Below are 26,281 nucleotides of genomic sequence, written 5' to 3' on the forward strand. Positions count from 1 at the left end.
AGAAGAGGAAGGAGCTAAACACCAGGAAGCTAAGGGGAAACATCAAAGGGAGACGGAGAAAGAACAGGAAGAGAAAGCGCTAAGAGAAGGAGCAAGGGCCAAAGAGACAAAGGAGCAGAGGGAGCTAAGAACGATTAGATCAACTAAACTTATAAACCAATGACATGGAGGAAGAAATAAAAGTAATCTCTATTAATATAAATGGATTAAACTCAGCAACAAAAAGAACATTCACTTCCGGTGGTGCCGTTGGCCTTGGAGCACGCTCCCTCGGGAACGCCAGCCCCGTGTTTGAGTAACAAGCTGCTAGGATAGCATAAATCAGCTGTCCAGCGGTTTGAAAAATCCCCCCCTTGGGAAAAGAGGGGGAGGTGAGCTGTCTGGCATAGGGTAGAGGCCCCCAGCGGCCCCAGAAGCAATTCTGTGGCATGAAGGGTGTGAACTCCCCAGGAAGCCTGACAAACTCCTCATCTTGGGATGCTTCTGCCTTTGCAGAAACAAAAGGCAGCGTCCACCCCTGCTGTTTCAACGCTTATTCTACATCTGAACAAGATGCAGGCGGAGCAAACCAGGAGGTCAATATATCGCAAGTACAAGCCTTTACTCCGTAGATTATATCTCCTTCTGTAAACTTAAAGGGAACTTTTAAAAAAATGGCGCCGGAATAATAAAGGGTGTGGTGAAAACGAAAGCTTGATTTGAATACTTTGAAATGGCTTCAAAGCAGGCAAAATTTCATGTTTCCAAAAGTGCTGGTAGTTCGCCAGCACAGTCACAAAAGTTGCAGTCTTTACTACCTCTGGTGGAAACACAATCACAAACCCTGACACTGGAGGCTCTACAAAATAATTTTAAAAATGCATTAAAAGAACAGGCAGTTGTCTTGGAGGGGAAAATTGCAAGTGCCTTTAAAGATGTCTCTGATGAAATATCTGGAATTAAGGATTTAATCCAAACACGTAACCAAGAGATAAGGGAGGATATAGTTGAGGCATTTAAAGGATTATTTGGTTACGTAACATCTCTCGATGAGAAGGTAGAAGAAATTAATGAGTCTAATATAAAGTTGGACAATAAACTTATGGAGGCACAAAGTAAAATTGATAAGTCGGAGGGGGAGCTTACAATGCTACAATATAGAACAATGGAATTTGCAATGAGAATAAGGGGTTTGAAAGAACATAACCAAGAAAATTTAAGAGAGATTTTTTCATACGCTTTCACTCAATTAACTGGGGAATCAAAGGCCGAATGTGCCTGGCAAATCGACAAAATTTACCATGTTAATTCATGGATTGCCAGACAAAGACAACTGCCAAGAGATATTGTAATCTACTTTGTCACCAGGAAAATTAGGAATGAAATATTGCAAGCAACCTATAAAAACAAACTGCAAGTGGCAGGTCAAGATGTGATAGTACTGAAGGAAATCCCCCCCCAAATGCTGAGATCTAGAAAGGACTATGCATTTCTAGTGGATGAACTTAGAAAGCGTCAGATTCAATACAGATGGGAAACCCCAGCCAGATTGGTGGTGAACTACCTGGGAGAAAGACATCGTCTCAACTCTGTCTGGAAGGCAAAATATTTTTATAGCATAGTATTAAAAGCAGGATGCCCCCCATCTCCAGGTCCCAAAGAAAGAAAAGAGACAGAGGACCCCAGGCAGCAAGATAATCAGGCACAAACTGGGGTTGTGAGTTTATTGCAGGAAACAGAAGAAATTATGGAACAGAGACAAACCTGTGCGGCTACTAAACGTAAAGAACAAGAATTAAAGTCTCAACAAGCCCAGATGATAGTCCAAGATAATATAAACACAAGCACAGAAGCAGTGGGAGGAGCTAGACCGAAGGTGAAATCCCAGCAAGATTTCCAGGCAGCTCTTAGAAAGCTTCAGCGTGCTGAAGATGACAATTAAATTTCTAACTTGGAACGTCAATGGCTTAAACTCACCACAAAAAAGGAAAAAAATATTTCACTACTTGAAACAATTTAAAAATGATGTAATTTGCTTACAAGAAACACACATTAGAACACAGGATCAGAAATATTTGATGAATGCAAGACTGGGATCGCATTTCGTAGCATCTGCTCCGGAGAAGAAAAACGGTATAGTCATATATTTAAGAAAAGACTTAAAGGCTGAATTTATTGAAGCAGATCCTCAAGGTAGATATATTGCAATTGAACTATTAATAGAAGGAAAGAAAATACTCTTAACAGGAATATATGCTCCCAATCAACAACAAGAAAATTTTTATAAGTTGCTTCACACTAAATTAACACAATGGGGTTATAGATCCTGCATTTTATTGGGCGATTGGAATGGAGTACTGGATCCTGTTCAAGACAAGAAGAGGCTTTTGCAAAATACCCAAATACGAACAAGATTACCTAAATCCTTTTTTGATATGATGGATGACTTTGAACTGAGAGATATCTGGAGAGAACGGAATGTTAAAGAATGGGATTTCACTTTCTTTTCTGATAGGCACCAATCCTTTTCCAGAATTGATTTTATACTAATTACAAATGACTTTTTTTCCAGTGTGAAGAAGACTAAGATATGCCCGAGAACTTTAACACATAACAACCCGGTTTGGATGGAATTTGAATATGGAGACCGACCTAGGAGGTCTTGGAGATTAAATGAAAATCTATTTAGATATGAGAAAAATGTTACGGAATGTAAAAAACTATTGAAAGAATATTTTGCTTTTAATATGCATAAGGGGATATCTATGGAAATGGTTTGGGATGCAAGTAAAGCATACATGAAAGGTGTTTTAATAAATTTGAATAATATTTATAGGCGCAAACAAAGGGAGAAACGAAGGGAATTAGAGGAAGAGATTAAAAAAAAAGAGCAGGAGTTAATGTCTAAACCAGATGATAAGAAGACAAAAGAGGTAATTACTTTATTGCGAGGGCAGTTTAATATGTTAATGTTGGACCAGATAGCCACTAATCTTCTATATGCTAAACATTACACTTTTTGCAATGCCAATAAACCAGGTAGATGGTTAGCATATATGTTAAGGAAAAAACAAAGATCTCATAATATAGAGAAAGTAGAATACAAAGGGAAAGAAGTTTTTCAACAGGATATGATTAAAACGACTTTTTTAGAATTTTACACCAGATTGTATGCTGGTGACAAAATACAAGGGTCAGACATAGACAGATATATTTATTCTTCCTGGCAATTAAGCAGTTAAAAATCGGCAAAGCTCCTGGCGCAGATGGCTTGACAGCAGTTTATTATAAAAAGTTACAACTAGAAATGATGGAACCTCTTAGGGAACTATTTAATAAAATCCAAAGGAGGGTTCCACCATCCTGGAAAACAGCTTTTATTTCATTGATTCCAAAAGAAGATCAGGATCCTACCCAGCCAAAAAACTACAGGCCTATTTCATTACTTAATACAGACTACAAAATTTTTGCTAAAATATTGGTAAATAGGTTAATGCCAATTGCGCAACAAACAATTCACAATGATCAGTCTGGTTTTATACAGGGGAGACAAATGAAAAATAATGTAAGACAAATCATCAATATAATGGAATATTTGGGAAAGTATAACCAAGTCCCGGCAGTGCTTTTATTCTTAGATGCGGAGAAAGCAGTCGATCAAGTCAATTGGCAATTTTTAATAAAAATATTACAAAAGATGCAGTTCGGAGAGCATTTCATGCAATCTATCAAAGCAATATACCAGAAACAGACAGCACAAATTATAGTTAATGGAGGCTTAACAGAATCTTTTAAAATTGAAAAAGGAACAAGACAGGGGTGTCCCTTGTCTCCATTATTGTTTATTTTAACCCTGGAATTGTTATTGAACAAAATACGTGGGTCTGACGATTTACAAGGAATTAAGATTAGGCACTACGAATACAGAGTAAGAGCATTTGCGGATGACTTGGTTGTAACTTTAACCCAGCCGGGGGAATCAGTTACAGGTTTAATGAATATAATTAATCAATATGGTCAAGTGTTGTGGCCCAGCCGTTGCCGTTGCCGCTGCCACCAGACTCCGACAGCGAGGTGTCCTCTGAGTCGGCTCAAGAGGAGGTGGGGGACCCTGGACAGGGTTCCGATGCTGAGCAGGGCGCAGAGAGGCTGGTTGGCCACCAGGGGGCGCCTGAGGCATGGAGCAGTGGTGAAAGCCAAAGGAAGGGGGCTCCTGATGTCATGCCTTGGAGCAGTGGGGAGGAGTCACAGGACAGTGAGTCAGACATCAGCAGTGAGCTATTAGATGCTCGTTACCGACGTGCTACCCGGCGTAAGGAGCAATTGAGCAATTACAGGAGGTAATGGCTCTCAGCTGCTGATCATTAGACTCCTCTCCAGACTATAAAGGGACTGCTTGTGGACACACCCTTTGCAGGAATCAACTGATCATTGGAGTTGGAGAAGCTCAGATCTGTGTCGTACTTTGGCAGGCTGGATTGCTGCTAAAGGGTTTACCTGGATTGCTGTCAATCTGTTCCCTGGACCTTGGCAGGCAGGAGTGCTGCTAAGGTGATTATCTGGAGCTTGGTAGCTGGATTGCTGCCAAGGGATGTCGCTGTAGCTGGATTGCTGCCCAGAGTGCTATCTTGACCTTGGCAGGCTGGATTGCTGCCAAGGTGGAATCCTGTATGTCAATAAACATCTTTGAAGAGACTTTGTGTCGGAGTGTCTTGGTATACAAGAGGAGGGGGTCAGAACAGTCAAGTATCTGGGTTCAAAGTCAATCTAGGGAAGACAAAGATGATAGCTAAAAATATGACTACGAACCAAAAAAAAAAAAAAAGAATTAGAAAGAGTAACAGGATGTGAGATAGTAAAAAAGGTAAAATATTTAGGAATTTATATTACAACTTCAAATGGGAAATTATATAAGTACAATTATGAACCATTATGGCATAAAATACAGATAGAAATGAAAAAATGGAAAAAAAACTACAATTGTCATTGTTGGGAAGGATAGCAGCAGTTAAAATGAATGTTTTGCCCAAGTTTCTATTCTTCTTTCAAATGATACCAATACTTTAAAAAGACGCAAATTTGGAAGAATGGCAGAAAGATATTAACAACTTTGTTTGGGCAGGAAAGCAACCGAGAATAAAACTTAAAACAATGCAAGATATACGCGAAAGAGGAGGCTTAAAAATGCCTAACTTAAAATTATACTATGAAGCAGCAGTTTTAGCAACAATTAGCGATTGGATTAACCTAACAGAGGATAGAATATTGAATATTGAGGGTTATGATCTGGTATATGGCTGGCATGCTTATCTAATATATGACAAGAAGGCCGACAAGATCTTTAAAAGTCATATTTTAAGGAATGCCTTACTGCATGTCTGGAAAAAATATCAATATAGGTTAAATGACAAGATACCTATGTGGGGGGTGCCCAGACACGCTATAGAGAACATAAGTATAGAACAAAAACAAGATGTAACTACATATGCAGAACTTCTTAGTATGGATAGAAGTGTACCACAGTTAAAATCTTTGAATGTATTAAGAGACGAAAGGGTAATTCAAACCTGGTTTCAGTATGGTCAGTTACAGGCTAGATGGAAAAAAGACCAGAAATCTGGTATTATCCAAAATGAGGATAATCTGATAAAAAGAAGAAGAACATTCAATAAATTAGAGAAATTGAGGGCGGGGCTTGCTGCCAGCATGAATGGCTGCTCGGACAGAGAGCTCTGCTAGCAGCAGCCAGATCTAACGTCCGGAGGGGGTTTGCTGAAAAGATTTTGACAAGCCAAGCCTTCCTGGAGGGAAGACTGAAGAGAGAAGGTTGGTCCGACAGGACCATAGGACGGCAATCCATGGTCTGTGCTTGAAATCTCCTTCATATCCCCAGACGTGGAAGAGGGCGACAGTAATGGCCGTCCCAAAAATGGCCGTCCCAAAATGCCGTCCCAAAATGCAAGCGAGGATTTATTACAGAGAAGCTGTCGGAGTTGCGAGTGACCTAACAGTTTCCGGATCTTGGAGAAGGTAATTCTATCCCAAAACAGCTCAAGAGATTAAGGGCTCCAAGAAGAAGTGGGGGGGGGGGGGCTGCTTACCCTCCTCCATTACAGCAGCGAGAGAAATATGCTGAGTGAAAAATGGAGGTTTTATCTTTTTACTCTCTGAACTGTCTGATAAGCTGAACCTAAACCTAATCTGTTAACATAACAAGGCCGGATGTAAATAACACAGATACCTACAGGGGGTTTTGAGTTAATTATACAAGTCTTGAAGTTTTGAAGGAAGAAATATATCTTAGCAACAGTGACGTGCGGTGAGGTTTATGACTGGTGAGGCACTGACACAGTGCTGGGTTTCAAATATTTTTAGACTTGTGGACTTCAACTCCCAGAATTCCACAGCCAGGCATGCTCAGTTCCAATTTAAAGCGACAGCATTTGTTTTTCTCCTTTGCTCCTTCTTTCTTTTTCTTTTTCTTCTCCTTCCCCTCCTTCCTCCCTCTCTCCCTTCCTCCCCCTCTCTCAAACACACACACACACACACACACACACACACACACACACACACACACAGAAGTTGGATTGGACTATCTCTCCTACCCCTTCCCTCTCTCACTCACTCTCAAACAAACTCCCCCACACACAAAAGTTGGATTGGATATCTTTTCCAGTGGCTTGAAAGCAGCTTCTCTGCCATCCCCCCCTCCCCCCATTCCCCTGCTGCCTTTCCCAAACACCTCCACCATTGAAAATGCAGCCTGCTGTCTGGGTGGGAAATGCCTGGAACACAAGAAAGCCCACCCACCACCTCCTGCTGGCAGGCTGGGGTGAGAGGAGAGGCAGAGAAGCCGGAGGGGAGCTGAGCCAAGCCTTCCAAAAGAAAGAGGCTGGGCGGAAGTGTGTGTACTACAGCATGGCTCTTTGCCTGGCTTCCTGCCTCCTCCTGTGGTCTCCTCAGTGCTCGCTTGTGCTCTCCCTCCCCAAGTGTAGTTTGATTGCAGGTGGAGCCACGTTGCCTTTTCAAATTTGTAATCAGTGAAGCTGGGCTAGATTTTTATATAGTTTTATCCAGCTGTGTGTTAGGGTTCTAAATACCATGCAGAAATAAATCATTGTCCAAGGCAAAACATCCTTTAAGGTGCAATTTATTCCGCAGGCATGTTAGCACGGCTATGGAAAATTTCAACTCTGAATTACATCCTGTAAGTTCCCCCAGTAGAAAGTTCATGATCTCTCCCCACACCCACAAATCCATCACATGTTCCAATCATCATCTTCCACGCTGGCATGTACACCCATCTTCTTCCGGCCAGGTGTCGAGATGCGAAGACAAAAGATGACCTTGGCTTCTACAAAAGAATGTCAACAATCCATTCTACAATCCTACTCCTTTCTATTCCCCCCTCCCAACTACTACACTATTGAAACAGCATAGAAAATTATAAGAAAGTGTGGCAGGCCAAAGATCCTAAAAAGAACATAACTACAGGCCTGACAGGCGGCCTCTCCTCAAAAGAAAAACGTTTCCTGCAAAGAGAATAACATAAAAGTTAATATAACAAAATTAACCACCTTTTCTCCACCCAGGGGAACCCCTTGACTTCTCGGGAAACTTCCCATTGACTTGCTTTCCTAACTTCTCCACTTTTAGGTTCCCACTGTTCACCCAATTAGCTTCAGACCAAGGGTAACCCTTCCAATGCACTAAGTACTGTAAGCAACCCCTATTCAGCCTGAAATCTACAATTTTTTCCACCTCAAATTGTGTTTCCCCTTCCATCACTACAGGAGGAGATTGAGCTTGGGTGGATGCTCTTCTGTTAGACCCAATTACTGGTTTCAACAAGCTACAATGAAATTCGGTGTCAATTTCCCCTAGACTTCTGGGTAGACCGAGTTGAACTGTAACTGAGTTAACTATCTTCACTATTGGGAATGGACCTAGAAATTTTGGACCCAATTCCTTGCTAAACATTTCTAATCTTATGTATTTGGTAGATACAAAAACATTGTCCCCCACACGGTAGGGGTTTAGGAGTGAGCGACGTTGATCATCTTGCTTCTGGTAGGCTTCTGCCGCAACTGCTAGAGCCCTCTTCGTATTCTCCCATCCTTTCTTTAGCATGTCCATCCATTCACTCAAAGACATGAAAGAAGGAGATTCTCTAGGCAACTCAGGCATGGCAACAACTTCCATGCCACTGGTAATCTGGAAACCCGCTAATCCTCTGCTGCTGTGGACCACATCGTTGTACGCCACTTCGGCGAAGGGTAGCAAGTCCGACCAGTTGTCGTGCTGATAGTCCACAAAACACCTGATGTATTGTTCCACCACCGCATTGGCTCCCTCTGCTGCGCCGTTCATGCTGGGATGAACCTCTGAGCTCAGTTCTTGTGTGGACCCAATAGATCTCAGGACCTCTCTCCAGAACTTGGCTGTGAACTGGACTCCGCGGTCTGAAATGATCCTCTTGGGTACTCCGTGCAGGCGATAAATGTGTTTCACAAACATTTTCGCTAATTCGTTTGCGGATGGCAATCCTGAGCAAGCAATGAAGTGTGCCTGCTTAGAAAACAAATCAATAACAGTCCAAATTACTTTATGCCCACTGCTGTCTGGGAGTTCCATGATGAAGTCCATTGCGACCTCTTCCCATGGCCGTTTCGGGCTCTCTGCTGCAGGTGCTGTAGGTTCTGGGCTCTTGGATCCAATCATCCACGGCTGGCCTTGTTCCTCCTCCGAGGCCTCCCCCTTGGTAGGACTCTTCGTCACCTGAAGTTGGGGGTCCTCTTCCAGAGGTCGGTTGGGCATTTCCCCCTCCGAGGCCTCCCCCTTAGTTGGACTCTTTGTCACCTTCAGTTGGGGATCCTCCTCTGGAGATTGTTTGCCCTTTTCCTCTTCCGAGGCCTCCCCCTTGGTAGGACACTTTGTCACTTTAAGTTGGAGATCCTCTTCCAGAGTCTGTTGGCCCAGATGACTTTGCTGTGCGGGCATCTGGGGCCCTCTCTTAACCACCGTGGCAATTGGTACACACGTTTGTTCTTCGGCAATTCCCTCCTCTGAGGCCTCCCCCTTGGTAGGACTCTTTGTCACCTTAAGTTGGGGATCCTCTTCCAGAGGTCGTTTAGGCTTTTCCCCCTCCGAGGCCTCCCCCTTAGTTGGACTCTTTGTCACCTTAAGTTGGGGATCCTCCTCCGGAGAATGTCTGCCCGTTTCCTCTTCCGAGGCCTCCCCCTTGGTAGGACACTTCCTCACCTTAAGTTGGGGATCCTCTTCCAGAGGTTGTTGGCCCAGATGACTCTTCTGTGGTGGCATCTGGGACCCTCTCTTTACCGCCGTAGTGGATGGTACGCACGTTTGTGGCATTGGGGCTGGAGCCAAGCACTCTGACGCTCTGTGGCCAAGTTGACAACAATGGTGGCATTTAATTGGGCCCCACGAGGAATGGAACCTAGTTACATCTCTAAACTCAGGAACCGTTTCATCACACTGCCTTGCTCTCCAACTTGCAGCTGCCCCCTTGGTAAACCCTTCTTCCATGGTGGAGATTGCTTCTCTGTAGGAAGGTGGAGTAAGAACCTTTTGGGGCATTGCAGATGCACCTTGTCCCGCTTCCCATCTTGCAGGCCTGGCTTTGGTAATCCCTTCTTCCATGTTGGTGATTGCTACTCTGTAGGAAGGTGGGGTAAGAACCACTTGGGGCCTTGCAGGCGCACATTTTCCCGCCATCCACAATGCAGGCCTCTGTTTGGTAATCCCTTCTTCCATAGAGATTTCTTCTCTGTAGGAAGGTCTGGTAAGAACCTTTTTGGGCCTTGCAGGGGAGACTGGAACCGGTGGGGAGGTCAATCCCTCGGTTGGCCACTGCCCAGCTTTCTGCCATGGTGCCATCTGCTGAGGGAGGGCAGGTGCCCACTCGCATCCCTCCCATCCATGACCTGGGGTTAAGACCCATCCCGGGGTTGCCTGCTTCACAGGTTGCAGCTCAACCAATGATGGCTGGCTAAGAGGTTTTACGTGCCAAGGACCCTCCTGCTGGCTTGGAGGAGTTATGGGCCAAGTAGGTGCCCTCTGCTGGCTTGGAGCATTTCCCCATGCTGATGGCAAAGGAGTTGCTAAGTAGCATCTCTTCCATCCAAGTCCTGGGAGGAAAGCCCAATTTACTGCCCAATTTGCTTCATTTACTGGTTGCAGCCCCATTTGTGGTGGCTTGCAAGTGACAGATGCTGGAAAAATTCCTTCTTCCTGCCTCCTTTGAAATTCCCATTTTGAAGGGGAATCCTTCTCCCAGCTAGTTACAGGGCGACAAGCCATTTCATTTATTGCCGTCTGGAAGGAGCCCAAACCTCTGTTCTAGGGGGTTTTTTTCCCAAGCCTTGTTTCCAAGCTGGGGGGAAGGAGGGGGAGCATGCACTCACAATTTGCTGAAGAAATATTTCTGCGACCTTCCTTCGTCTTGTCGTGTCTCCTCCTGCATTCCTCCTGATGCAATTAAACTGGAAGCAGCATTCCATTGCCTTTGAAGTTCCGCACTCAGCTTCTTATCACCAAAAGCTTCTCATTTATTCTTCGCTGATATTTACGCTGTCCCGGTCAGCGTTGGGAATGCCGAGACCCACATCACCAGCCCCCCCCTTGCGAGGGGGGGTGCTAGTGAATTATTTTGAGAGAGAGAGTTGAAATAATGTTAGGGTTCTAAATACCATGCAGAAATAAATCATTGTCCAAGGCAAAACATCCTTTAAGGTGCAATTTATTCGGCAGGCATGTTAGCATGGCTATGGAAAATTTCAACTCTGGAAGTACATCCTCTAAGTTCACCCAGTTGAAAGTTCATGATCTCTCCCCACACCCACAAATCCATCACATGTTCCAATCATCATCTTCCACGCTGGCATGTACACCCATCTTCTTCCGGCCAGGTGTCGATGTGCGGAGACAAAAGATGACCTTGGCTTCTACAAAAGAATGTCAACAATCCATTCTACAATCCTACTCCTTTCTATTCCCCCCTCACTATTGAAACAGCATAGAAAATTATAAGAAAGTGTGGCAGGCCAAAGATCCTAAAAAGAACATAACTACAGGCCTGACACTGTGTGTGTGAGAGAGAGAAATGAATGGGGGCCTGGGGAGGAAGTCACTACACTTGGGGAGGGAGAGCACCAGTGAGGTTAAGCAGAGTCATCCACGGTGAGGCAGCAACTAGCTCAGCTTTTTCCTTTTACTTTTTTTTTTCATGATGAGAGTGGTGAGGCTGTGCCTCACTTGCCTCACCTGACTGCACGTCACTGCTTAGCAACATATATATGTGGATTGATTGCAGTTCGTTAGCTTCTGGACAAGTGGAAGAGCGACATCCACTGGCGAAATCTGGAATTCCCCCCCCCCCCCCCTTAATACCTTAAGAGAAAACAGGATTTTTGCTGACTATATTCTCTGGATAACCTTTGGATACTACTATCTGGAGAGAGAGAAAGAAGATCTATCAGAGCAGGGGAACCCAGAACACTCTCATATAACTATCCAACACAGGAGGGACGCATCTAAGGTTGAACTTAAAAAATAGGAATTAATGTTATAATACTACCATCAAAGGAATATACTGTTTTTGTTATTGTTATTGTTGTAAGATTATTAATCCTAACTCCTTTCGATATTATTGGCACTAGTACTGATTAATCTAGGAGATTGTTTGATCATAATATAAGTAATAACTATAAGCATTCTACTCTTAGATTTTATTAAGTTATCAAAATAAATTAATAGATTAATAGAAAGTTAGGAGTATTATAAATGTGACATACACACACATATATATACAGTGATAAACCGATAAGTCTCTCACACTATCTCACTATCCTATGACAACTGTTCCCATATAACAGCGATGGCGAACCTTTTTTGGCTCGCGTGCCACAAGTGGGGGGAGCGCAGGGGGGGCGTATGCGGGCGTGCCGCACCCATAATGCAACGCGAGATCCCCCAGTGTGCATGCGCGCACAACACGTCCCCCCCCATTTTTACATGCTTTTTTTGCCCTCCCCAGGCTCCAGAGGCTTTATAGGAGCCTGGGAAAGGCGAAACGAGCCTCCCCCACCCCCCCGGAGGCCCGGGTTGCTCGGAGGGTCGTTTTAAGCGTTCGGAAGGCTTTAGGGAAGCCTCCGGATGGTCCCTGAAGCCTTCGGAGCACTTAAAACGACCCTCCGAGCAACCCGGAAGCTTGGAGGTTGGTTTTAAGCGCTCCGAAGGCGTCAGAGACGGTCCCTGAAGCCTTTGGAACGCTTAAAACGACCCTCCGAGCAAACCGGAAGTGACTTCCGGGTTGCTCGGAGGGTGGTTTTGAGCGCTCCGAAGGCGTCAGGGAAGCCTCCGGACGGTCCCTGAAGCCTTCGGAACGCTTAAAACAACCCTCTGAGCAGGGTTTTAAGTCACTTCCGGTTTGCTTGGAGGGTGGTTTTAAGCGTTCTGAAGGCTTCAGGGAAGCCTCCAGACGGTCCCTGAAGCCTCCGGGGGGGGGGAGGCTCTTTTCACCCTCCCCAGGCTCCTATAAAGCCTCTGGAGCCTGGGAAAGGCGAAAAATAGCTTTTAAAAAGGTGAACTCAGCTGGCCAGCATGCGCAGGCACGCTGGACAGCTGACAGGGCAGCGCCTCGCGTGCCCTGACAAATGGCTCCGCGTGCCACTTGTGGCACGCGTGCCATAGGTTCGCCATCACTGCCATATAACATACAAACTAATTGATATATAGAGTTTACTACCCCCTATCACTATTTAAAATTGATAATTGAGTAGAGGTAGAGGGAAGAGGAGAGGGAGAGGAAGGAAGGTAGGAAGGTAGGTAGGCAGGAAGGAAGGAAGGAAGGAAGGAAGGAAGGAAGGAAGGAAGAAGGAAGGAAGGTAGGAAGGAGGGAGGGAGGGAGGGAGGGAGGAAGGAAGGGAGGAAAGAAGGAAGGAAGAAAGGAAGAAAGAAAGAAAGAAAGAAAGAAAGAAAGAAAGAAAGAAAGAAAGAAAGAAAGAAAGAAAGAAAGAAGGAGGACTGGAGAAAGTTACGAGGGAGAGAAGTAAGTGGGAGTTCTGGAAAAAAATTAAAGTAGGGATCCAATTCCTCCAAAAAATGACAAGTAGTACAAATTTAACGAAAATTGGCACGGGGAGGAAGCCAGCATCCCAGCCATCCCTAGCGGCTGCCAGTCCCTTGAACCAAAGATCTTCGGAGGATATGCCTCAGAGAGAAAGATCCAACTCAACTAAGGAATTGCAGATGATACTAAAGACCATGCAGGTGGCAATGGCTAAAAATAACGAAGAACTTAAAAAGGATATTAAAGAAATAAGGAGTTATCACTGTAGAATTAAAGGAGAGAATGCAGAAGATGGACGATAAATTTGAGAAGTTCCAGGAACAGATCAATAAACACGAACAAAGAATGAATGTAATAGAAGGAAGGTTGGAAAAGGAGGACGAAAAAATGGAGCAGCTGAGTGCTAGGCTGATCCAGGCAAACAAGGAACTTGAGTTAACGGTCCTCGCGTTAGAATCGGAGAAAGCAGCCCAATTCCTACGGTTCCAGAACGTAAAGGAAGAAAAAGGCGAGGATCTACCAGACACGATGGCAGATCTAATGGCAAAGGCTTTGGGAATAGAAAAGGATGAGATGGCAAGTGAGATCGACGAGACGTATAGAATACAGACAAATTACACAAAAAAGAATAATCTACCAAGAGAAGTTCATGTAAAGTTTGTTAAAAAATCAATACGTGATGAGGTGCTGAATAGAACTAGAGACGACCCGATAATTTACAACCAACGACAACTAACAGTTCTAAAACAGGTACCGAGGAGAATTAGAGAATTAAGAAGGCCCTATCAATTTTTAACATCTGTCCTGAACAAATTTGAAATTAACTTTAGATGGCTGATGCTAGAGGGCATACTGGTAACCTGGAGAGATAGAAGATTTAGAATAGACACAATAGAACAAGCGGAAGACTTTTACAATACTCTTGTTGGGCAGGAGGAGGAGAAAGACGAAGGAGAACAGGCGGGAGCAAGGAGGCAAGGATCCAGGGCACAGATAAGAAGAGAAAAGGAACCAGTGGAGACGCGAAAGGAGAAAGAAGTCGTTCTAGACGAAAAAGGGGAAGAACCAAAGGAAGTGAGAGAAATAAGGGCAACAAGAAGCACACGACCCAAATACACATAGAAGTATGTCGGGAGAAATAAAGATTCTATCATTGAATATTAATGGTCTAAACTCACCCCAGAAGAGGAAAACAATATTTAATAAATTAAAACATTTGAACTACGATATAATTGCAATGCAAGAGGTCCATATGACTAAAAGACAGATCCAGATCTTAGAATGTCCTAGATTGGGTAAACTTTACGCGGCACTGGCTGACCAAAAGAAAAGAGGAATAGCATTATATGTCAAAGACACAACTCAGACTAAACTAATCTATCATGACGAGGAAGGGAGAATACTAATTGTGGAAATAATGTTAAACCAAAAAAAGGTGTCACTGGTTGTAATATATGCACCTAATGAAGGCCAGGAAAACTTCTATCATAGACTACATAGCATTATTCGAGAGATGGGAAACGAAAATGTTTGTTTACTGGGTGATTTCAATGCTATAGTTGACCCGAAACGGGACTATAAAAGTGGAAAGAAGAGAAAAGGAGCTAGGAGAACTTTGCCAAGGTCATTCTTCCAAATGGCTGAAGAACTTAATCTGTTTGATGTATGGCGAGAAAGATGTCCAGAGGGTAAGCAATATACCTTCTACTCGAATAGACACGAATCCTGGTCAAGGATAGATATGGTATGGCTGCGGATGGAGCTAATCTCAGAAGTGAAGGAGATAGATATAGAACCCAATCTATGGGCTGACCACAATCCCATGAGGATTATTTGGAAAAAAACAAAAGGGCAGTTACCGTTGGTTACTCAATAGATCAATTCTAAAAGACCAGGAATATATTAAAAGAGTCAACCAAGAATTAAGATTCTTCTTCAAAGAAAACGGACCAGGAGACACATCCATACAAAACCTATGGGATACGACTAAGGCATTTATAAGAGCGGTCACAATATCAGCCACAGCCAGGAAGAAAAAAAACGAGAATCTAAAAATAAGAGAGCTGAAAGAAAGGTATAGAAATTTAGAGAGTGAACTGCAAAAGAAACCGCAGAACAGAAGTATAAAAGGAAATATGGAACTGATTAAACATGAATTGGCTATATTTGAAAAAGCAAAATTGGCACAATCTATAAAAAAAGCAAAACAAAACTTCTTTGAGAATGCAAATAAACCGGGGCGATGGCTATCCTATAGGTTGAGGAAGCAAAAACAAGAGAAATGGTTTAATAAACTACAAGATGAAAAAGGTGAGATCTGCTACCAACTAGAGGAAAAGAAAAAGATTACCCAAGAGTTTTATGAACAATTATATAAAGAAAACCGAGACCATACAAAGGAAGGAATATTACAGTATTTGGAAAAGTCAGATCTGCCAAAGGTACCAGAGGAGATTAAGGACATGTTCAATGAAGACATTAAAACATCAGAGATAACCGAGGCCATACAAAGACAAAAGAATAATAAAGCTGCAGGGCTGGATGGGTTGCCAGCGGAAATATATAAAGAATTCCAGGATATACTTGTCCCAACGTTGTTGGAAGTCTACAACGCTGTGATGAAAGAGGCGAAGACACCGTTATCATGGACGGAGGCTAACATTGTACTATTACCTAAGGTGGACACAGACCAGGTGCTTATACAAAACTACAGACCAATATCACTGCTAAATGCAGATTACAAAATCTTTGCCTCAATAATAGCAGAAAGGTTGAAAAAATTTCTTACATCGTTCATCCATACCGATCAAAACGGATTCCTCCCCAGAAGACAAATTAAAAACAATATGAGAATTATGTTGGACATTCTTGAATATTATGAAGTGCACAATGACAAACAGGTTGCACTAATCTTTCTCGATGCCCAAAAGGCATTTGATAATGTCAACTGGGAATTTTTGCACCAACAATTAGAATACATGGATTGTGGGGATAAATTTATAAACACGATCAGAGCAATTTATACAAACCAAAAAGCCAAAGTAATAATCAATGGTGAACTAACACAAAGTATTGTAATCCAGAAAGGTACAAGACAAGGTTGCCCCCTATCCCCCCTGTTGTTTATACTAACCCTAGAAGTACTAGCCAGGAATATACGTAAAGAGGTACAGATAAAGGGACTAGAAATTAAAAAGGAGCAATTTAAGTTACAGGCCTTTGCGGACGATCTAGTGTTTGTGCTAGAAGATCCTATGAAGTCTGGTACGAAACTCATTGAGGAACTGACAGAGTATGGGAAAATAGCGGGTCTAAAGATAAATATGACAAAGACCAAAATGCTGACTAAAAATATGAAATCAAAAGCAAAAGAGGAGTTAACGAAGAAATTGGGTATCCAAATTGTCAAAAAAGTTAAATATCTTGGTATACATTTATCTGCGAGGTGTGTGACCATCAAAGAAGACAATTATACCAATCTGATTAATAAAACTAAGAAGGATCTAGAAAGATGGAAAAACCTACAACTGTCCCTGATGGGCAGGATCGCAGTTATAAAAATGAATATATTACCAAAATTCCTTTTCTTATTTCAGAATATACCCATTAAATTAGAAAAAGGTGTCTTCAAAGATTTGAATCAATTGGTTTCGAAATTTATCTGGCAGGGAAGAAAACCAAGAATAAAACCTAAGGCTATGCAAGACACTAAGGAAAAGGGAGGATTTGGCGTACCAGATTGGGAACTCTATTATACTGCGGCCATATTAACATGGCTAAGGGAATGGATAATGCTGAGAAATAAAAGATTACTCAAATTGGAAGGTCATGACCTCCAAGCAGGCTGGCATGCCTTCCTTTGGTATGAAAAAGGATCTGCACACAAATATTTTAGTAGACATTACATTAGACAATCTCTGTTAATAATATGGAACAAAATTAAACATGACCACTATACTAAAATACCTATTTGGCTATCTACGATGGAAGCATACATACACCCAAATTTAATTAACGTGGAAAATATAGTCACATATAAAGAGCTATTGAACAGGCAGGGGGAGATCAAAACTAGATCAGAATTGACATCACAAGGAATACAAGTAGAATGGTGGTCTTATTTACAGATACAATCAAGGTATGCACAGGATAGGAAGAACGAAGGTATTGCCAAAGACTACACAATATTAGATAAACTGTTGATACAGACAGAAAACAGACTGATCAAAGTGCTGTATAGATTGTTGTTGGAATATAAACTAGAGGAAGAACATGTCAAAGAAACCATGGTCGCCTGGGCGAAAAATTTCGGTTACAATGTGGAATTGGCTAAGTGGGGAAAACTTTGGATACTTAATCAGAAATTAACATTGGCTACGGCGTATAAAGAAAATCTTTACAAGATGTTCTACAGATGGCATCTCCCGCCAGCACGGCTTTCTAAAATGTTTAAAAATCTGGCCCCAAATTGTTGGAAGTGTAAAAAAACACCAGGCACTTTCTATCATATGTGGTGGACGTGCAATGAGGCAAAAAAATATTGGAAAATGATTCAATCATGGTTAGAACAAATGGTGGGAGAACAAACCAGAAACCTTTCTCCTAGGCATAATACCGGAGGGGTTTAAGAAAGATACACTCTACCTAATCATACATATACTAACTGCAGCGCGTATAACCTATGCACAGCATTGGAAAAAAGAAAATACACCATCAGAGCTAGATATCATCAGAAAAGTGTTGGCCTGTGCAGAAGCAGATAGGCTCACTTTGGAACTTAAAAATAAAGGGGAATCAGAATATTTTGAGGTATGGAATAGATTTTATGATTGGTATAAGTTAAGATGACAAGACTGGAACAAATGTATATATTGTGATCAAACAGAAGGACAGACAATGTATTAAGTAGATTAACTGTTAATGGTTGAAACTAGCTGTACATAATGTGAATATACGATCACTTCGACTCCGTGGCATTGCATTGTTTTAAATGTAAAAATAATAAATATATATATATATATACACAATAAATTAGAGAAATTGAAATTGGACATTGTATGCTTACAGGAAGTACATATTAGAAAGCAACACAGAAAATTTTTGGAACGGGCAAAACTAGGTAATTTATATTTGACTCTGGCTGACCAAAGCAAAAAGGGAATAGCATTATATATTAGAAAGACAATACAATCAAATAAAATTTGGGGAGCGGAGAACACTGATGGTGGAAATAACGATGAACATGGGAAAGATATTATTAGTGGCAATATACTCCCCAAATGATAAACAAGAAGAATTATTTGGAAAACTACACAAAAAGATAATAGAATATGACTATGAAGATATATGTATATTAGGAGACTTTAATGCAATTGTAAATAACGGAATAGATTATAAATCTACAAAGATGAACAAGAAGCTGAGAAAAATCCTACCCAAAACATTTTTCACAATGGTGGAAGAATTAAATTTGCAAGATGTTTGGAGAACAAGACAACTGAAAGAAAGACAATATACAGGTGAAACTCAAAAAATTAGAATATCGTGTAAAAGTTCATTTATTTCAGTAATGCAACTTAAAAGGTGAAACTAATATATGAGATAGACGCATTACATGCAAAGCAAGATAGTTCAAGCCGTGATTTGTCATAATTGTGATGATTATGGCTTACAGCTCATGAAAACCCCAAATCCACAATCTCAGAAAATTAGAATATTGTGAAAAGGTGCAATATTCTAGGCTCAAAGTGTCCCACTCTAAGCAACTAATTAAGCCATAACACCTGCAAAGGGTTCCTGAGCCTTTAAATGGTCTCTCAGTCTGGTTCAGTAGGAATCACAATCATGGGAAAGAGTGCTGACCTGACAGTTGTGCAGAAAACCATCATTGACACCCTCCATAAGGAGGGAAAGCCTCAAAAGGTAATTGCCAAAGAAGTTGGATGTTCCCAAAGTGCTGTATCAAAGCTCATTAATAGAAAGTTATGTGGAAGGGAAAAGTGTGGAAGAAAAAGGTGCACAAGCAGCAGGGATGACCGCAGCCTGGAGAGGATTGTCAGGAAAAGGCCATTCAAAAGTGTTGGGGACTTTCACAAGGAGTGGACTGAGGCTGGAGTCAGTGCATCAAGAGCCACCACACACAGACGGATCCTGGACATGGTCTTCAAATGTCGCATTCCTCTTGTCAAGCCGCTCCTGAACAACAAACAAGGTGAAGCGTCTTACCTGGGCTAAAGAAAAACAGACCTGGTCTGTTGCTCAGTGGTCCAAAGTCCTCTTTTCTGATGAGAGCAACTTTTGCATCTCATTTGGAAACCAAGGACCCAGAGTATGGAAGAAGAATGGAGAGGCACACACTGCAGGATGCTTGAAGTCCAGTGTGAAGTTTCCACAGTCTGCATTGATTTGGGGAGCCATGTCATCTGCAGGTGTTTGTCCACTGTGCTTCATTAAGTCCAGGGTCAACACAGCCGTCTACCAGCTTCCTTCTGCAGACGAGCTTTATGGGGATGCTGACTTCATTTTCCAGCAGGACTTGGCACCTGCCCACACTGCCAACAGCACCAAAACCTGGTTCAATGACCGTGGGATTGCTGTGCTTGATTGGCCAGCAAACTCGCCTGACCTGAACCCCATAGAGAATCTATGGGGCATTGCCAAGAGAAAGATGAGAGACATGAGACCAAACAATGCAGAAGAGCTGAAGGCCGCTACTGAAGCATCCTGGTCTTCCATAACACCTCAGCAGTGCCACAGGCTGATAGCTTCCATGCCATGCCGCATTGAGGCAGTAATTGCTGCAAAAGGGGCCCAAACCAAGTACTGAGTACATATGCATGCTTATACTTTTCAGAGGTCCGATATTGTTCTATGTATAATCCTTGTTTTATTGATTGCATGTAGTATTCTAATTTTCTGAGATTGTGGATTTGGGGTTTTCATGAGCTGTAAGCCATAATCATCACAATTATGACAAATCACGGCTTGAACTATCTTGCTTTGCATGTAATGAGTCTATCTTATATATTAGTTTCACCTTTTAAGTTGCATTACTGAAATAAATGAACTTTTGCACGATATTCTAATTTTTTGAGTTTCACCTGTACATTCTACTCAAACAGACATTTTTCGTGGTCAAGAATTGATATGATGTAGATGTCAACAGAGCTAATGCTCAAAACATTTAAGATAGACATAGATATAAACACATGGGCAGATCATAATCCAATAACAATGACTTGGAAGGGACAGAGGAAAAAGGGGAGATGGACTTTAAATTCAAGAATATTGAAAGAAAAAAGTTTCCAGCAATATATGGAAAAAGAATTGACATATTTCTTCCAGGAAAATAGAAAGGAAGACACATCATTACAGAATGTATGGGACACTTGTAAAGCATATATCAGAGGCCTTGAAATGACATACTTAGGAAAAAAGAATAGACAGAACAGGCAAACTCAAAAGAAGTTGGAATCAGAGTACAAATGTTTGGAGACGGAGCTGCAGAGAAACCCACAAAATAAAAAAGTAAAAAATATGATGGAACTGCAAAAACATAAATTGAACCTGATAGAAAATGAGGACTTGGCAAATAAAATAAAATTGGCAAAACGAAACTTTTTTTTGAAAGGGAAACATTATTTAGAAATACCAATGTGGCTTTCAACAATGGAAGCATTGACACATCCAAATATTAGTAGTATGAAAAATATTATTAGATACAAAGATATCTTAACAGAAAGGGGAGAACTAAAACAAAAACAAGAATTAGAAAAACAAGGGATTGATATAGGTTGGTCTTCACAACTGCAAATAGAATCGAGATATGAAAAAGTTAAAAGGGAGTATGGTTTTAACTTAGGAAGTTCGGAGTTGGATAAGATACTTATGAGAACCAAAGAAAGAATAATCAAGGAACTATATAGCTACCTATTAAGAACTATGTTAGAAGAAGTGGTTAAAGATGCAATGTTAACTTGGGCAAAGAATTTTGGCCATACGATTGAACTAGAAAAATGGCAACAACTATGGGAAAGGAATTATAAATTAACTATGTCAACAGCCTATAAAGAAAACTTATACAAAATGTTTTACAGATGGCACATGTCACCGGGAAAACTAGCAAAGATGTTTAAAGACAAATCAGGGAAATGTTGGAAATGTCAACAAGCAATAGGTTCATACTATCATATGTGGTGGACATGTGCAGAAGCAAGGAAATATTGGACTAAAATAAGAGTATGGTTAAAGAAAATGTTACAACAAGAAATAGAATTTAGACCAGAGATATTTTTACTAGGTATTATCCCAGAGAAATTCAAGAAAGAGGATACTTATTTGATTATACATGTAACTACAGCAGCAAGAACTGTATTTGCCCAAAATTGGAAATCAAATAAGCTACCAACAGATGAAGAGATAATAAAAAAGATATTAGATTGTGCAGAGATGAATAGGTTGACAATGAAAATAAAGGATAAAGAGGAATTGGAGTACTTCAAGAAATGGGGAAGATTCTAAGATTGGCTAGAGAAAGCAAGCTAGAAAAGAAAGTAGGGAGAAGATAAAGTACCCAGACAACACACTATTAAATGGAAAAGGGGGGGAAGAAGGGGAAACAGAAAAGAAAATATTAAATATATAAGTATATATTCAAGAATGAGATATAAAAGGGGGAAACATAACTAGGGTAGACTAACGAAGGTAAGAGAATAAGAAATGATACTAAATTATATTTGGGTTGGCGGGAATACCATCCCAAGGAAACAAACTGAGTTTTGAAATATACACCAACAATAATAGAAAAAGAAAGGGAGAGAGGAGGAGAGAGCGAAAGGAAGACGGGGGAAAGAAGAAAGAGGTAAGGAGAGGAGGATGGAAGGAAGAGAAAGAGGAGGAGAGAGGGTAGGAAGGGGAAGAGGAAGAGCAGGAGTAGGAGAAAGGGAAGGGAAGAAGGAAGGGGAAGGAGAGGAGGAAGGAAGAAAGTAGAGAAGGGAGGGAGGGGGAAAAGAAAGGGAAAACAAGGAGGTGTTACAAAAGAAGGAAGGGATGGTAAATAAAGCAACCCAAAATGTACATTATAACTTATTAAATGAAATAATAAATGTATAAGAATGATAAATGTAAAGAAGAATAACAAATATGTGAATGTTTACTTAAAATGGTATGTAAGAGAATAAAAAAATAAAAAAATTCTTTGGAAAAAAAAGAAAAAGAAAGAAAAGTCCACCCAATCAAAACCCTCCATCTGGCTCTCTCTCTGGGTGGGGGCTACAAACCACTCCACACACACACTAGCTGCTCCCAGGTTCTCACCCTAGGAACAGACTCTCATGCACTTTGGTCTTTAATCCACCCTGTTATGTAGTCCCCAACTGTTGTGCCCGCCGTCAGTTGGATGGCCACAATTCTCCCCAAGTGTTTCCAAACCCTCGCAAGATGCTATTTTTTCCTGAGATAACTTAAAATAATGCATTTATTATTGTTCTGTACATGCATTATATACTTGTTTATCTATTTTAATATATTTGCAATAAAAACAGAGGAAAAGAAGCGTGTTTTAGAACAGGACTATATTTGCAACATTTGGAACTTTATAGGCAAATATCTACAGTACTGCCTTAATAGCAAAATTACAGAATCTGAAACCAAGATGTTTAGGAAAAGGAACAGATGAATCTGTCAAAGAAAAAACTTTTAAATATATCTTTTAAATATGTAACTATGGAGACAGAAAATGAAATGTGCTGGGCAGCTTACATTGCTGATTTGATCTTGAGTTTTCTTGATTCGCTGTAATTCAGGTGTATCGGCCACCACACTAAAGCCCTTCCCTTTATTCTTTTCAAATTCCTCCTTATAGCGGACCTGTGTATGAAAATGAAGAAACAGACATTATTTACACTACATCAGCATGTATGGATCCTAATCTACAACCTTACCTGAACATTAAAAATGATTACTATTGTGGGACTGAAGTTGCCATTAGAAGCACTTGTTGAAACAATGTGCAATGGCTAATACTTGGCCAAAAAGGGTCTAAATATTATGAGAAAAGTCCTACTTTGTATTAATGGTTTTATATCTTATAACATATATGAAGTGCTGTCCCCATGCTTGCAGGCTGTTAGGAAGTGGATGGGGAAGAACAGGCTTATGTTCAATCCCAGCAAGTCAGTGGCTGTGGGTTCAGAAACCATCCAATTCAGAGATGCAGCTTTTTTAAAATGATCTTAGAATCATAGTTCCTGCTTGATGTAAATTGTGTAAAAGACTGCAATCTTACATTCATTCTGTCATGCTTGCAAAATCATAAAAAACCCTAAAACAATAGAGTTAAATTGCTAATTTTTAAAAAGTTAATATACCCTGAACTGAGCAAAGTTCCTGATGAAAATAAAAATGCAGGTTGTCCTCAAGTTATGACCATTCTTTCAGCAACTGTTCAATGTTACAGCGGTGCCAAATGAAGAGACTTATGACCTGTCGTTGTGTAGCGGCGGATTGGGGCCTACGCCTCAATGCACGCCAAAGACTGGACGTGAGACCACGAAGGTGCAAGAGAAAACAGGTTTATTGATGCATCTGAGTTCAGCGTGTTCACACACCAACATCTGAACTGTCCTGGCTTTGTTCAGGACAGGAGTTTTATACCCTCCTAGGGTGGGGGCGTTCACACAGGGATTTGTTCGTCAGCGAAAGAGGAGTATACATTTCATATTTGTTCATAGTCAAAAATACATTTTACAGAAAGTTGTATTTGGTAAAGTTACAGAAAGTTACATTTTGTAATGTTACAGGAAAGGAAGTGAAAAAGTTATATATCAGCAGCCTGACATGCCATCTTCTATTAATATGCTTTTTCGGCGGATTGTATCTTACACAAACATTAGTTTCCTGTGTCCTTCCATAGAAGCTGATTGCAACATATTCCAGTAAAATTTGTAACAAGCCTGAAGGAAGAGATATCATAAGTCAATTAATATGCTGACTTGCCTATCTTATTAATCGTCTATGGAGATCAGGGGCCTACTGTACCCAAAGGTTGACTGGCTAATGTAGGTTTGGTTTCCTCCTGCTGCCTCAGTTGAAGTTACAACAGTTGCAGTGCTCCCACAGCCACATGATCAAAATTTGGGTGCTTGGCAGCCCACCCGTACTTATAATTGCAGGGATGCTTCAGCTCCCCCCACTCACCTATCTACCCCCCATCTCTGCCCTTTTGGCCCCCTGCATTTCATGGCCCCTGTCATCCTAGGTGGCCTTTGTTTCTTCTTTCTCCTGTTGCTGACCAAGCATGCTTGGCCTGGCCATTTGTGAGGTAGCTGCTGGCCACACAAGGCTTTCTTCCCAAGGTTGTACATGGCAGTTTCCTTGCAAGACCTGGGGAAGATGACCTTACGTGACCAGCAGCTGCCTTGAAAACAGCCAGGACAGGCATACCTTGTCAGCAACAGGAACCAGAAGATTGTAAAGGTCAACTGGGGCAACAGAGTGCAGGGCAGCAGGAACCTTAAAATGCAGGATGGCTGGGACTGAGCTGGGACTTCCTAAGGTATGGCCACTTTGTACCACACTGTTGGGGCTTCCTGGGCACAGAGGCTATACTGGTAGAGTGTGTTAAATTTTTCAATTTTCGATTTCCAAACATTAGGGATGCTCAAAATTTGTGACATGCCTTGGGGATTGTAAATATATTTTGCTTACTTTAATATAATTTAGGTGTGCTTGGTAAATAACTACATAAATATCATAACTTTTCAGACCAGCAATTCCCCTCCAAACAACTGAGACCAGCAATTCCCCAGTACCATCAAAGAGGAACATTATTCTGTGTGCAGTGAGCCGAGTGGAAGATACCTTTATCATTTCACTCCAGAGAAAGGCTCAAAAACTGGAAAACCTGCTTAAGTGATTGCAGATAATCTGGTGTATTTCACGAAGAAGAAAGGCATTGACAAAAGCTTGAAGACCATTGGAGGAGATTCTACAAATGTTAATACTGGCTGTGAAGGCGGTGTCATGCACTGGGTAGAGGTCAAACCAGAGCATCCACTATGCTGGAGCTGATTGACTGGTCTGAAGGTGTATATGAACCACCTCTTATGTGCAAACTGACTACAGCGGAAATAAACAAGTTCATTGATGAACCAATGCAAGTACCATAGTGGCCCTGTCATGCCCAATCAATAGAGAGATGTGTAAAACAGGTCACAGAGACAGCAAGCAGAATGTATACACATGAGAAACGTGAGGGTTATATCAGAGGCCAAGAAGCAAGTTGGTTGCTGATGTCAAAGAATGACACAAGGTGTAATTTTGAGAAGATAAAGTTAACAGTATTTGTGCGGTATATGATCTGACGTGGATTCACCATACCAAGGTAAACATTGTGCAACTGCAAAAATAACAGCAGATTCGAATTCTTGGTGTAAAAACACATATTTTTAGAACCCCTCACTGAAAAAAATTGCAAAAATTATTTTTCACCCCATTAAATGATACGCCCTACGGCTGGGCCTGACTGGTGAGGCTGAGGCAGCTTAGGGGCTTCTTGTAGCGCCAGGGCCACAGTGCACCAAGAAACCCCTGAGCCGCAGCATGGCAAGCAGCCCCAGAGCCATGTGATTCTGGGGCTGCTTGCCACCCCATAAGACATGGTTGCAGGGCAGCCAGAAGGGCAGACATGGGGGAATAGGCAGTTGGGGGAAACTGAAGGGAAGGCAGTCCCTTGCCTTGGAAGAACCAAGGCCCAGAGCTGGGATGGACACAGCTTGGAATTGCTTGGACTGGGGCGAGTCCTCAGCTAACAACCTGTGGAATTCACAGTAGGGACTGCCGAGATTGCCATTGCTAAGTGATGCAGTTATGTGATGTTATGCTTTATGACTGCATTGCTTAGCGACAGAAATTCTGGTCCCAACTGTGGTCATTAGTTGAGGACTACCTGTAGTATGCTATTACTTTCTTCCAGGATGCGTTTTAAACTTCTCACTCTAGCCTGCTAAAAGCTTCCCAGCCAAGTATGAACCATTCCAAACCCTGCCGAATATGTGAGCCCAGAAAAGTTCGGTCAAATGCTACCATCTGGTGAATCATTTTAATATGACAAATAGATACAAACTTGTTTACAACAGCAACATATTGTATTCTGCTTGTAAATTAACATAGTTTAGTAAGATTGGCATGTTAAGGAAATACATGGAAATACAT

The 26,281-nt window shown here is 41.5% G+C and overlaps 1 protein-coding gene across 2 annotated transcripts in view; it reads right to left on the bottom strand.

Moving 5' to 3' along the window:
- The window catches only part of LOC309400715 (LIM and SH3 domain protein 1-like), a 337,204-nt gene that overhangs the window by 74,749 nt on the left and 236,174 nt on the right, over positions 1-26,281 (bottom strand). For both annotated transcript variants that reach the window (XM_081969351.1, XM_081969350.1), the window contains exon 4: positions 22,829-22,936. In XM_081969351.1, coding sequence (XP_081825477.1) covers positions 22,829-22,936 — 108 coding nt within the window. The remainder of the gene's footprint in view (positions 1-22,828; positions 22,937-26,281) is intronic.

The sequence above is a fragment of the Natrix helvetica genome (genome assembly GCF_964273705.1).
Source record: "Natrix helvetica genome assembly, chromosome: W".
Lineage (NCBI taxonomy): Eukaryota > Metazoa > Chordata > Lepidosauria > Squamata > Natricidae > Natrix > Natrix helvetica.